At 39.1% G+C, this 13,353-nt stretch overlaps 1 protein-coding gene across 1 annotated transcript; it reads left to right on the top strand.

Moving 5' to 3' along the window:
* Nucleotides 1–612: 612 nt before the first annotated feature.
* LOC308641913 (steroid transmembrane transporter SLC22A24-like) lies at nt 613–10,218 on the top strand (the record flags this gene model as incomplete). The annotated part of the gene is given in 6 exon segments (XM_081280486.1): nt 613–1,014; nt 1,895–1,921; nt 1,925–1,998; nt 7,178–7,332; nt 7,431–7,599; nt 10,056–10,218. Coding segments are annotated over 6 exon segments (990 nt in total).
* Nucleotides 10,219–13,353: the final 3,135 nt, after the last annotated feature.

Raw genomic sequence — 13,353 nt, 5'->3', positions numbered from 1 at the left:
GAAGCAGAATTCTAGATACCAACAATCAGCATTTACATTCAATATCTCATTTTCCTTTATTTTAACCAAGAATATTTTTCAGTAACTTCTAGTGAAAATTCAGTCCTATGTCAAGATCATTGTAATGTTTTGAGCAACCAATAAAAAAAGACAATTCAGTCCTAAGAAAAGCCATGCTCTGTTCTTTACACAGTAATATCATAAAGCTTTTTACTTTTGAGATTCCAACATTCCTTTTCTGAAAAGGACAGATCATGGAAAGCTATATTTAGGGTCATAGGGAGATTACACCCACAACAAGTCCACTGTTGACTTCTCAGAAAGCTCAAAGATCAGAATCATTCAAAGAGTATCTTTTAAGCAGGCTCAGTTGTCAGTAAGTAGAAGTCTCTTTGCCAAATATTTCTGTAACTTTATTGAAACTATCTGTCTGTCTAAACCCAAGGACTCTGAGGAAATCCTTCCATTATTCTGCAGCAGTGAGTCACAGCCCATCAGGAGAAAGTTGAATGAGGATCAACACATTACAGGTCTTGGTGAAAGGAAGCATTTTCTCCTTCTGAATTTACCTCCATAAAGTGATTCCTTCAGGTGATCCCCTGTTCAGCCTCAATGTCCTTTGATGAGCTCTTGGATCAAGCCGGAGGCCTGGGGAGATTCCAAATCTTTCAGCTAGTTCTCTTTTGTATTACCAACCTCCTAACATCCTCTCATATTGTACTGGAGAACTTCACTGCGGCAACTCCTGATCATCGCTGCTGGGTCCAGATTCTGGACAATGACACTGTCTCTGGTAATGTCACCAGAACTCTCAGCCAAGATGCCCTCCTGAGGATCTCCATTCCCCTGGACTCAAACCTGAAACCAGAGAAGTGTCGTCGCTTCATCCATCCCCAGTGGCAGCTCCTTCACCTGAATGAAACTGTCACCAACACAGCTGAGGCAGACACAGAGCCCTGTGTGGATGGCTGGGTGTATGACAGAAGCTACTTCCCCTCCACCATCATAACTGAGGTAAGGTGCCTCATCCCAATATACTGTTTGTATGATCAAAGAGTTTGGAGGTAATAACAAGAAAAAGCTTGCTTTATACATTTAGTCCCCAGATGTGTACTGTAATTAAAACTTTCTTCCTTCCTTCTGCAGGTAGCAATTGCTTATTCACCCCACAATGCTGTTGAGAATGTACAGTACTGGAGTTAATGAACTGAATAGATAAAACATATACCTATAATTATCCTTTAATCTAGTGAGAAAGATCTATAATTTAAAAATTGATCAAATGTTACACTTAAGTCAGTGATTCTCAATATTTATTGAAAAACTGGTACTGAGAGCAAGCAAATCAGAATCTCTGGTCATAGGATCCAAGCATTAGTGTTTTTTTTTTTTTTGTTGTTCTTTAAATGATTCAATGTGTGGCCAAGGATGAGAGATACTGTAGTAGTTGAATTATGGACTGCTAAGAAAAGTCAAAGGCAAGGTCCTTATACCACTTACATGATGAGAAAAATAAATTAAGGCTTTAAAATTTTTGGTAACTGAAATTTCTTAAAAATGTGTTTTTATATGTTTTAAATTGTAGTAGCCAGAAAATGTGTATAAGTTAGTGGAATAAAGGGAGTTGGTGGCCTGAAGGTAAAAATGAATAAAGACATGTAGAAAAAAGGTTCAGAATATTGGAAGCATATGAGGCAAGAGAGAGGCAAGTGCACTTGAAGGGCTGAAATAAGTGGAGGAAGGGCGACCAGGGCAGAGTGACTGTCGGTGAAGCTGGAGATCGGGCAGGATCCACAAAGCAGAGGATCACATACATCATATCTGGTAATTTGTGCTCCTTTTAAAGGCTCAAAACCTTCTCAAACTCCACTGTGCTTTTTTGATTCTCTTCCAGTGGGACCTGGTTTGTGAATTCCAGTCATGAAAACCAATGGTTCAAACTCTGTTTATGACTGGGTCACTGTTGGGAAGTCTGATATATAGCCTTCTTTCAGACAGGTGAGTGTCACCTCACTTTCTTTTAGACTGTTGGTCAGATTAAGTTTTCAGTAAGCATTCATTCTTTTTTTAAGAAATCTTGCTGAACTTTGTGTGTTTTGCACTGAAGTGTATACTGGTATCACTTTCTGACTCTAGGAAACTACAATAAAATATTAACACTTAATACATAAACTGGAATTTACAATTTGTTGTGAAAAACTCATTGTGCTGCATTAAAGAGGACAGAAAAGGGTATGTCAATCATATCAGTTTCAGGAAGTAATTTGCAGAGCAAATCGAGGATATGAAGTGTATGTAGGAGTTCAACAAAGGGAGAGGAAGGAGTCTTGAGGGAGAAGGCATTTGCATGTTTAAAAATTAGTGCCTGGCCTTGGTGATATTCTGAACCACTTAGACCCTGTAAGATAAATGAGCATAGATACTTTTAAACTGGTCATAATTTCACACATGCAGTGTAGGCATACGTACAGAGGGTAATCGTCACTATAAAATCTGAGGATTGAGTAGCACTGTGGGCCTGATGGGATCATAAGTCACTGGACCTGTAACCTGGATGCTGATCCTTGTGAAATGACTTTAATAGGTAACATTTGTAACCAGAAAAAGTAATTATTAAGAAGTTAGGAGGATGAAACTTGGAGGTGAGAAACTTGTGCCTTCTCTAGCACCCTGGCAGAGCTAGAGAAGGCAGTCAGCTGTGACCCTCATCCAAGCATGTCTCCCACAAGAACACTGGTGGGGGTGAAGATGCTCAAAGCCACCTAGTAATCTCAGTTTAAAATTGTGACTTTGAGCATACCACATTTAATTGTTACCTGTATGAATTTCTGTGTCAGAGAGTTCATTTCCCCCTGGTTTTCAGGCCTCTGTACTACCAATTTGTACTAGAGAATGAATTAAAAAACAGTTAAGTGAAAAATATGAAAAAGTTTTCTTTGAGCATACATTCAGATTATTATCCCTAAACAGTAGAATAAAAAATGTGGTATATTCATATAAATTCTATTGACGAGGAAGAACAAACTACTACCACATGCAATAACATAGGGGAAACTGTTGAGAGCCACAGCCAAAGGGGCCCCAGCAAACTTCCAGCTGCCAGCAAACTTCAGACTGCCAGCTGATGATTGGTTCACAGCGGCCCCAGCAACATCTAGCTGATTGGCTCCTCTGCGGTGATGTTCATTGGGCTGTTTCCCTGCCCTTCAGACTGCCAGCTGATGATTGGCTCACAGCGGCCCCAGCAACATCTAGCTGATTGGCTCCTCCACGGAGCTGCTCATTGGGGGACTTCTTTGGCTCCACCCACACGACCCAGCCAATTGGCCTCAAGAACAGGAGGATTGTGGGGGGTGGTGAGGTTTGTGTGGGGGTGAGAGGCTTGTGGGAAGCCGGTGGTGGCAGTTGGGCTCTGAGGGGTTTTCCCTGAGGAGGTGTTTTGTTTGGCGTTTGTAGTTCTAAAAATAAAGTTAGTTTCTTTTGACAAGTGGCTCCTGAATTGTGCCCAGCCAGACTGCGGCAGGAAACATTACATGGCACAGAACTACATAATACATGATTTTAAGTTTTATAAAGATCAATGCAGATAGAATAATATATAGTGGTAAAGTTTATGATATTAGATATTTTTGGTCGGAATAGTGTCCAGGAGAGAATCTGAGAGGGCTTCTTCATGAGAGTGATGTTTTATTGATTTAGGACTGGTTAAATGGGTACATTGGTTCTGTGAAAATGATTAAACTTGTAAACGTTTGATATCTACACTTTTGTGTGTTATTTAAATCTCAAAAAATGCTTAATAAGAGATCTAACACTGGTGGCATGGGACTATTGGACTAGGAGTATAATTTGATAGAAGGCAACAGTAGCAAACAAGAGACCATGAAGAGATTTGTAAGATGGCCCTAACAGATCTAATGGAAATAATGGAAGACCATAAAGAAACTTACTATATTAATTAGTTTAGTTCACAAATTTAAAAAGTGCGTAAATTTGATATATTTGTATATATTGAATACATATAGTGTATGTATTCAAGATACGTTTACAAACCTTAAACATTTTAAAAATGTTATAAACACATCATAATTGTACTATGAAGTACTATGTGATATTTCATTTTATGTATACCTTATATATACTGATAAAATCCAGGTAATGAACATTTCCGTCTCCTTATGATTATTTTGGTTTGCAGTGTTCAAGCTCCTCTCTTCTAGTGATTCATAAAATATACTTACTATAGTTTACTGTGAACTATAATCACATGCTTTGCTGTAGAAGATTAGAATTTATTATTGCCATCCACTTGTGCTTTGGTGCCATTATCCAACTTCCTTCTACTTGCCCTCACCTCCCCTGCCTCTCGTAGTCAGATGTTATGAAGTTCAACCCCCCTATCAAATGAAGGGCCCACTGCCACCCAGTTTCTTAGAACCCTTGTAGCTCACATTTGCAGCTATCATTTGACTGTTGTTGATAACACATTCCATCCATACACTATGTTGACCTGTGTCTTCTCAAGCTTAAAATTGTTCTTCCCCAGGTAACACCCAGTGGTATTCTATCACACATAGAATAAAACCTTGAGTTTCCTCTCAAGTCTTGCCAGTCTGAGATCTGGCCCCTGCCTCCCTTCCTTATCTTGCCTACCCCCTTCTCCATTCTCTGCTAGTCTTCAGAACATCTAGCTGGATTCTGCCACATGGCATTTATATTTGCTGTTCTTTCTGCCTAGAATGCTTTTCCTGTACACGGTTCAGCCCAATTTCTGGGTACTCAGATTCAAATGTTACTTCCTGAAAACTCATTTTCCTGACTCCCTATTTAGTGATGCCTCCACCCAAGTTACTCTCATTGCACTTCCCAGCCTTTGAATTTAATGGGAATTTTATAACTTTGCCTTTTAAATGCCTTATTTCTCCACTGAGTGGTAACAAGGACCATCTGTCAGTCTATTGAAGTAGTCCAGAGGAAAGATGATAGGGGTGTAAGTTAAGGGGACAGTATGGAGGAAGAGTGTGGCAGAGGGAAGCAACTCACATGGTGACCAGGAAGCAGAGAGAGACTGCTGTCACAAGATGCAAATATATACATCATAGCTGCATCCCCAACGAACCACTTCCTTCAGCCACACCCCACCTGCCTCCATTTACCACTCAGTTAATCCCACCACTGTGGGGAGCCACTCTAAATGACCCATGCCTTCCAGTCCTCAAGCAAGAGGCTCTGACTGATCACTACATTTCGTGGTGACTTGGGTGTTGTCCCAGCTCAGGAAGTCAAAGGCATGTCTTCAGATGTAGGTGTCACCCCTGGGGTTAAATTACACTCACCTGTCCCTTGTAACCCTGCTCCTTCTGGCCAGGGTTAGAACTTTCTAAGAACTTTCTAAGTGTCCCCCCAATAAAAGCCCACTTCCAAATGTGCTTGCTCTCTCTGTCAACCTGGAAATTCACCCTGAGTGGTGTTGAGAGCCACAGCCGAAGGGGCCCCAGCAAACTTCCAGCTGCCAGCAAACTTCCAGCTGCCGGCTGATGATTGGCTCACAGCGGCCCCAGCAACATCTAGCTGATTGGCTCCTCTGCGGTGATGCTCATTGGGCTGTTTCCCTGCCCTTTCAAACCACGGAGCTGCTCATTGGGGGACTTCTTTGGCTCTGCCCATGCGACCCAGCCAATCGGCCTCAAGAGTAGGAGGATTGTGGGAGGTGGAGAGGCTGGTGTTGGGGTGAGAGGCTTGTGGGAAGCCGGTGGTGGCAGTTGGGCTCTGAGGGTTTTTTTCTGAAGAGCTGTTTTGTTTGGCGTGTGTAGTTCTAAAAATAAAGTTACTTTCTTTTGACAAGTGGCTCCTGAATTGTGCCCAGCCAGACTGCGGCAGAGCGGCCCCACATTGGGCGCCACTTGCTGCCCCCGACCTGTGCGGGTAGCTGAACTTATGGTCGTTTGTGTGAATTTCCAGGGACAACAAATAACACACACACACACACACACACACACACACACACACACACACACACGCTTTACCTTTAAACAATCTTTAGGACAGCTTCTCTGTTCTCGCCTCAGACTCCCCAAATGGGAGAGCAAGAGAAGTTCACAAGAGGCTGGAGAGAGGGAGCGAGCTCGTTCAGAAGTGGGCTTTTATTGGGGGGGGGGAACCCTTGTTCTTAGAAAGTTCTATCCAAAAAAGGCCAGAAGGAGCAGGGTTACAAGGGACAGGTGATTGTCATTCAACCCCAGGGGTGACACCTACATCTGAAGACAAGCCTTCAACTTCCTGAGCTGGGACAATGCCCAAGTCACAACAAAATGTAGTGATCAGTCAGAGCCTCCTGCTTCAGGACTGGAAGGCGTGAGTCCTTCAGAGTGGCTCCCCACACACCATGGATTAACTCACTGATTAGTTTAATTAGGTCATTTCTCCTCCAGCTTTTGGAAGACACCACGTCTAAACCATAAAAATTAACATTTCTGAAAACTTTGTATCAGCTCATGGAACTTTGTCCAAGTTAACTCCAGAATGAGACCCTTCCCTGGAGCTCCATGACACAAATATTTTCCTGTTCTTTTTGTGTGATATGCCCTTCTGTTTCTTATTCTCTGTCTCTCCTCTGTGGACCTCCTATCGGTTCCTGTGCTAAAGGGAACAGTTGCCAGGTCGTCTTCTGAAACACATTTCCCGAGGCCTTTGAACACTGACATGGCCCAGAGTAGTGGTTATGCCATCTATCTGCAACTTTGATGTATTGTCTTCCCACACTTCCTTTCGAATCCTTCAGCATTTACCTAAAGATCACACAGATCCAAGTATGGATCTCTTGATTTCACTCCTCAGCACTCTGAACATGACACACAAATCCACTTTTCCTAAATGAATGTTTTAAAACAAACATTTGTTATGACCTCCCCTATTTCCTCCTCTTGATATGGCTCCACATGGCATCAAAGTCCTCTACCATGTGCTTTGCTGCACATTCTGGCATCGCTCACAGATTAGCAGGGATGCTTACATCTGTGATTTTCATTGTTGACTAGTATAATGATTCTGCTAGACCACAGTACAATGTCCTACTTGTTAAACATTTTACCCTAATTCTCAAGTTATTTTATCTTTTCTTGTTTTCCACATATTATTTTTGTTCTGAAATAAGCTTACCTGTTCCGATCTTTCTTAGGTTTGGGCGGAAGGTGGTGTACCTGTGGTGCTTACTCCAGCTGGGCATCGTTGACACTGCAGCAGCCTTTGCCCCCACCTTCCTCATTTACTGCATATTACACTTCTGTGCTGGGTTGAGTGTCATGACTATTATGATAAATTCTTCTTGTCTCAGTAAGTAAAAAATTTGAGACTTTCATTTTCTCATGCCTGAATTGACTGTGAAATTACCCTTTGCCTGGAATGACAATTATGTACATATTTTCTTCCAGTGTCAGAATGGACAATGTCCCAAAGGAAGTCTGTGGGAATAGTCCTGATATTGTCTTCCTACAGTATTGGTCAGATGTTCCTTGGAGGACTGGCTTTTGCCATTCAAAAGTGGTACACACTGCAACTGGCTGTGTCTGTACCCTTGCTTGTCCTCCTCTTCCCCTCCAGGTATGAACAATCTCCACATTCTTTACAAGAGAGGCCAACGTGATAACAGAAGAGCTATGTCACTGGGTATCTGTATGGTCCCAATACTGGTCCTAACTCATGTCCCCATTAACATCCTTTGTGCCATCCAAGGTGCAAGAGAGGAAATAGAATGGGAATTTGAGTGGAGGTTGGCACTATGCAGTCACCATTTTTGTAAAATAGGCAGAAAATTGTCATGAAATCATTGGAAGAGAAAAAAATAAAAAATTTTATTATACTTTTATGAGGGCGGTATAATAATACATAATAGTGGAGTTCATTGTGACATACTCATAAATGCACATAATATAATTTCCTATATCTCATTTTCCCTTACCTTCCTTTTCCCTGCCCTCTCACTCCCTCTGAATGTCTTCCTGTACTCTTATGGTTTCTCTTCTACATGTTTATTTTCTTAATTGGCGCACTATGATCATATATAAGTGTGGAGTTCATTGTGATTTGTTTATACATGCACGTAGCACAGTTTGGTTAATTTCAATGCCCAGTACCTTTCTTTTGCATCCTTTCCTTCTTTATCCTTGCCTGCCTTCCTCTGCTATATTGTTCTCCCTTCTATTTTCATGAGCTCCTTTTATTTTATTCTTTTTTAATCTCTACCTTCCAAATATGAAAGAAAACATTTAATCTTTGACTTTCTGAGTCTGGCTTATTTCACTTAGCATTATGCTTTTCAGTTCTATCCATTTCCAGCAAATAACATAATTTTATTATTCTTTATGGCTGAATAAAACTTTATGTGTGTATATACCATATTTTCTTTATGTGTTCATCTATTGATTGACACCTGGTTTTATAACTTGGCTATTGTGAATTTCACACTTATAAACATTGATATTAATTTATCAGAATAGTATGCTGATTTTTTTTTGATAAATTCTGAAGACCGGAATTGTTGTGTTGGGACATTTAGGTCTTCCGTTTATATTGAGTTAATTTTTATATATGGCATTAGGCAAGAATCCATCTTCATTTTTCTTCATGTGGATATCAAGTTTTCCTAGCCTCATTTGTTAAAAAGACTGTCATTCCCTCTCCCCCCATGGAATTGTCTTTGCATTCTTGTAAAAAATCATTTGACCATACACGTGAAGATTTATTTTGAGGATCTCTACCCTATTCTATCCTGTATGTATATGTGCCTGCACCATATTGGTTTTTTTTTTTGTTTATTTGTTTGTTTTGGTACCAGGGATTAAACTCAGGGGCACTTGACCACTGATCCACATTCCCAGCCCTATTTATTTTGATACAGGGTCTCACTGAGTTGCTTAGTGCCTTGCCCTTGCTGAGGCTGGCTTTAAATTCATGATCCTCTTGCCTTAGCATTCTGAACGGCTGGGATTACAGGCGTGCAGCACCGCATCCAGCTTGTTGTAATTATTGTTGCTTTGTAGTAACAAATACGTTTGTGTTGTAGTATGTTTTGAAATCAGAAAGTGGGCATTCTCCAATGCTGTTCTGTTTCAAGAATATTTTGTCTATTCAGAGTCCTTTGAGATTTCATATAAATTTTAGAGTGTATTTTCTATTACTATGAAAATCTTCATTGGAGTTATGATAGGGATTTCATTGAATCTGTAGATAACTTTTAGTAGTATTGCTATCATTGATTTTAATCCATGAACATGGGATGTATATCCATTGGTTTTAATTTTTTTTTCTTTCAGCCATTTTTTTTTGCAGTTTTTATTTTATAAGTCCTTGGTTAACTTTTAAGAATTCATTCTGATTGCTGATAATGTAAATGGAATTATTTTGTAATTTTCTCTTCAAGTTGTTCATTATTATTGCATATAAATATAATTGACCTTCTATGTTGATTTTGTATTGTGCTATTTTGCTGCATTTCCTATACATTAGCTAAAACATCTTTTTTTTTTCCTGGAATCTTCAGTATTTTCATATAGAAATCCATATCATCTGCAAAAAGATAATTTTACTTCCTTCTTTTTTATAGATACCTTTTATTTATTTTCTTTGCCTAATTAATCTGTCTATAACTCTCAGTACTATGTTGAAAATAAGTGGTGAAAGTGGGCATACTTGCCTTATTTCTCATCTCAGAGAAAAAGTTTTCAGTCTTTCACCATTGAGTATTGTGTTCATTGAATTGTACCCTATGAAAATATTATGATATGTAAATTATATATCAAAACAAAAAATTGGAAGGCAAATGGATGATTTATGCCATTTGATCCTTGTTTACTGATGCCTATAATTATTTTCACACATTAATGGCCAGATATGTCCCTCATCTTAGTGAAAGATCAGTCCAGTGGAAGAAGAAGATTTGGTTATAAATTACACTTCCATAATGAGAAAGTATGTATAAATGGAAAGGTAAAGGAATCTCAAAGGTTGTGTGGAAATTAAGTAGTTGAATATTTACTGTACCTTTCTTCTTTAATCAGGAAGCTTGTGGAGTCCTTCCGGTGGCTGATTGTCACAAATCAGCTAGAAAAGGGTGTAAAGGAACTTAGAAGAGTTGCACACATAAATGGGAAAAAGAATATTGAAGAGACCCTGACCATAGAGGTGATCTGGAAGGGGAAACTGGTTGCTGGGATGAAATGACGTGGCCTCATAATCACACTAGGCTGTGTCCCTCTGTTCCTGGGTGGGAGGGCTCTCTCTTGCCCAGTGAGGAGGTCCACGGAACAGGGTAGAGGAGAGTGTGGCTGTGGAGTTGCTAATCAAGACCTCTGGAAACCAAGCAGGAAGCAGGTCTGATTTTATTGTGTATTTACCATGTATATATACTCAGGCAGTAGCTAAACAGATTACAGGCAGCCACCAATGCAATGTCTGCTAACTGTCCTTGCAGCGACCAATTGAGGAGTGGGCCATGGAGCAAGCACAGGGATTGCAACACATGGCCTCAAGCTCAGGGCTGTGCCACGGGGTAAACGGGTTGCTGTTCACACTTAGCACGTGGGGAGTGGCCTGCCACTCAGATGCCCTTAATGTATGCCATGTATGCAGTATTCCATGAACTTGTCCCCGCATCTGGGGTGACTAAAGGGCCGGAATGAGAATTCTGTGTGTGAGCTCTTACATCTCTGTCCTTTTTCTCCATAAATTCATTGTAGGGAGGAGGCACTGAAAAAAATGTATCTTTGTTTTTATTAAATATTTGGACATAGATGTTGCAATTTACTGATGGAAGTACACTAATTGTATAGTAATTCATTTATCACTATTTAAATAAATCACAGTCCCTTTTAAGGAAAATCAGAAAGCCAATAAGAAACAGAGTAATTTAGCATGCAAAAGATAGCACAAAAATTATTATTCTAATTCCATCCATTTATTTAACAATTCAACAAATATTTATTGTGCAACAAATGTCATATACTCTTCTACACAATATAGACATGACAATAAAATTCTTTTGACATTTAATATTGTTCTCATTAAAGAGTACTAAGGTTGCACCTCTGTGAAAAATTTTTGGAAAAAATCTTTTTTTCCCCCTGAAGTTTTCCTCCTGATGGGAGTCAGATCCTGATGTGGGTCTTTCAAGAATCCTCTAATTAACACATTTTAAAATACTTATGCATCTACTGTGTGCTAGCATGTTAATATATAGTAATAAACAAAGTCACATGAAAATAATTTTTGAGAGAACACAGAGGAAGTGTTCACCTTAGCTTAAATGGGCCAAAAAGTATTCGGGGTTAACTGATAAAAAGGAAGCTAAAATGCATTTCAAGCATCACATAAACTCTTGGTGGAGGGAAAACTAATAGGCTTCCCTACATTAAATCTGAAACAGAGCAAATACCCTGCAGAAGAAAATTTTTATAAAGAAAAACAAAGGATAGATTCTCTGGCTACAAAATTATTCCATCCTTCTGACCCACTAAATAAATTGACACATGCTCAATTTCCCCCAAAGTCTTATTTCATTATAGCATGTGCTTGAAGTCCAGAATATATTTTTTAATGGCTGGCAATTGAATCAAGGACTTCAAACTTGATAGGAGAGCACTCTACCACTGAGCTCCACCCTGGCCCCCAGAACCTGAACACTTAAATGAGGTCCACGTGTGGTTGAGACTACTTACCTATTATGTTCTAATCATAGAACTTGTAAATCTATGAAACTCAAGAGATCAAATGCTGTCCCAAACTTTTCCAACGTGTACTGATGATAAAAGCATAGAGTAACTTCTGTAGACATTCCTGTTCAAAAAGGGGATTTGAAACACAACAGAGTTTATAGCAATTATGAAATCAAGGTAGGCAAAGTTTAGAAATTCTGAAAGTACATCTCAAGGCTTGGAAAATTGAAGAAACATGGATCTCACAACCTTTTGTCCCTTGGCTCCAACCTCTGAATTTCTTTCCTCTTATATTTTCATTTAAAGGGTGTTGCAAGCTAGCTTATCAGTGATAGCATTTTTGGGAGCCTTTCTAATTTGATACGATTTCTGTTCTATCAGTCAAGTTGTCAATGTTTTTTTTTTTCTGACAAATATTTCACAAAATCATTGTGGATCTCCTATAAATTTCATTGGGGTTTACAAAAAAAATTATAACACTTCAACAAACATCTTTGACATAAGCCTTTCTCTGCTTTGGGTTCCTGAAATGGCTGAGAGAAAATACATCTAAGTATCTCAGAAGTCCTATTGTTTGTTTGAGATCTGATCCTCCTGAGATCTTGAGAAACATTGTACAAGAGGTGATGTATATGCTAATTACCCAATTTGTCCATGTATACAAAACATACATTGTACTCCATAAATATGTACCATTATTATGCCAATTAAAGTTATAATTAATTATTAAGAAATATTGTTCTTTCACATGCTGGACCTTATCTGTAAATTAGGACTTACTTATTTCTAGCCATGTTTTCCTGAAAATGTTCCAAATGGTAGTCTCATTTGCCAAATGGGAAGGCTGGAAAATCCTAGTACCTTTTATTTAGTTTTACTTCAACTTACCTTGCTCTTCTTGCTTTTATTATTACCAAGAAATCAGAAGATTTCTACACACTGCCCAACCTCTATATCCATTCCAAAAATTTAAACTATTTTTTTTTACAGTGGCATTTCAATCCTAGTACCAAGATGAAATGAGTTCTCTGTTGTTATGGAGTAAATTATCCCTAAAATTATAGTGTCTTTACAGCAACCTGGGCAGTGATTACCTAGGTCTTGTGGTTAACAGTCTCTCACAGTTTGTGGTCAAGATATTTATTGGGGGTGTAATATCACCTAAAGTCTCCCTGGAGGAAAATTTCACTTTCAAGACCAGTAACATGATTTGGGGAAGGATTAAGTTGCTCTCAGACTCTTGGAATAAGGACTTCATTCCCTGTCATATTGGTCTCACTGAAATAATAGCATTTAATTTAAATGTAGAGCTGGATAGGGGATCTAGCAAGATAGAAGTCACAATTTTTCATTATCTACCCTTGGAAGTAGTAATCCATTACTTTTGGTGTATTCTGTTTACTGGTAACAAGTCACTATCTGCAATCCACAGTCAAGAAAAGGGGATTACAGAACCATGAAAACCAAGAGGTGGGGATCAATGAGGGCTACCTTTCTTTTTTCCATATTTTTATTGGTGCATTATAGTTGTACATAATGGTGAGGCTCATATGGGCACAAAATATAACAATGTAATTTAGTCAATATCATTCCCCAGTATTTCCTCTTTTCCTAGCCTCCTACTCCCTCCCTTCTAATCTACTGA

The sequence above is a fragment of the Spermophilus citellus genome (assembly GCF_964194105.1).
Source record: "Spermophilus citellus genome assembly, chromosome: 2".
Classification (NCBI taxonomy): domain Eukaryota; kingdom Metazoa; phylum Chordata; class Mammalia; order Rodentia; family Sciuridae; genus Spermophilus; species Spermophilus citellus.
Note: the sequence above shows the minus strand (reverse complement) of the source record. Positions and strands in the feature narration are given on the sequence as shown.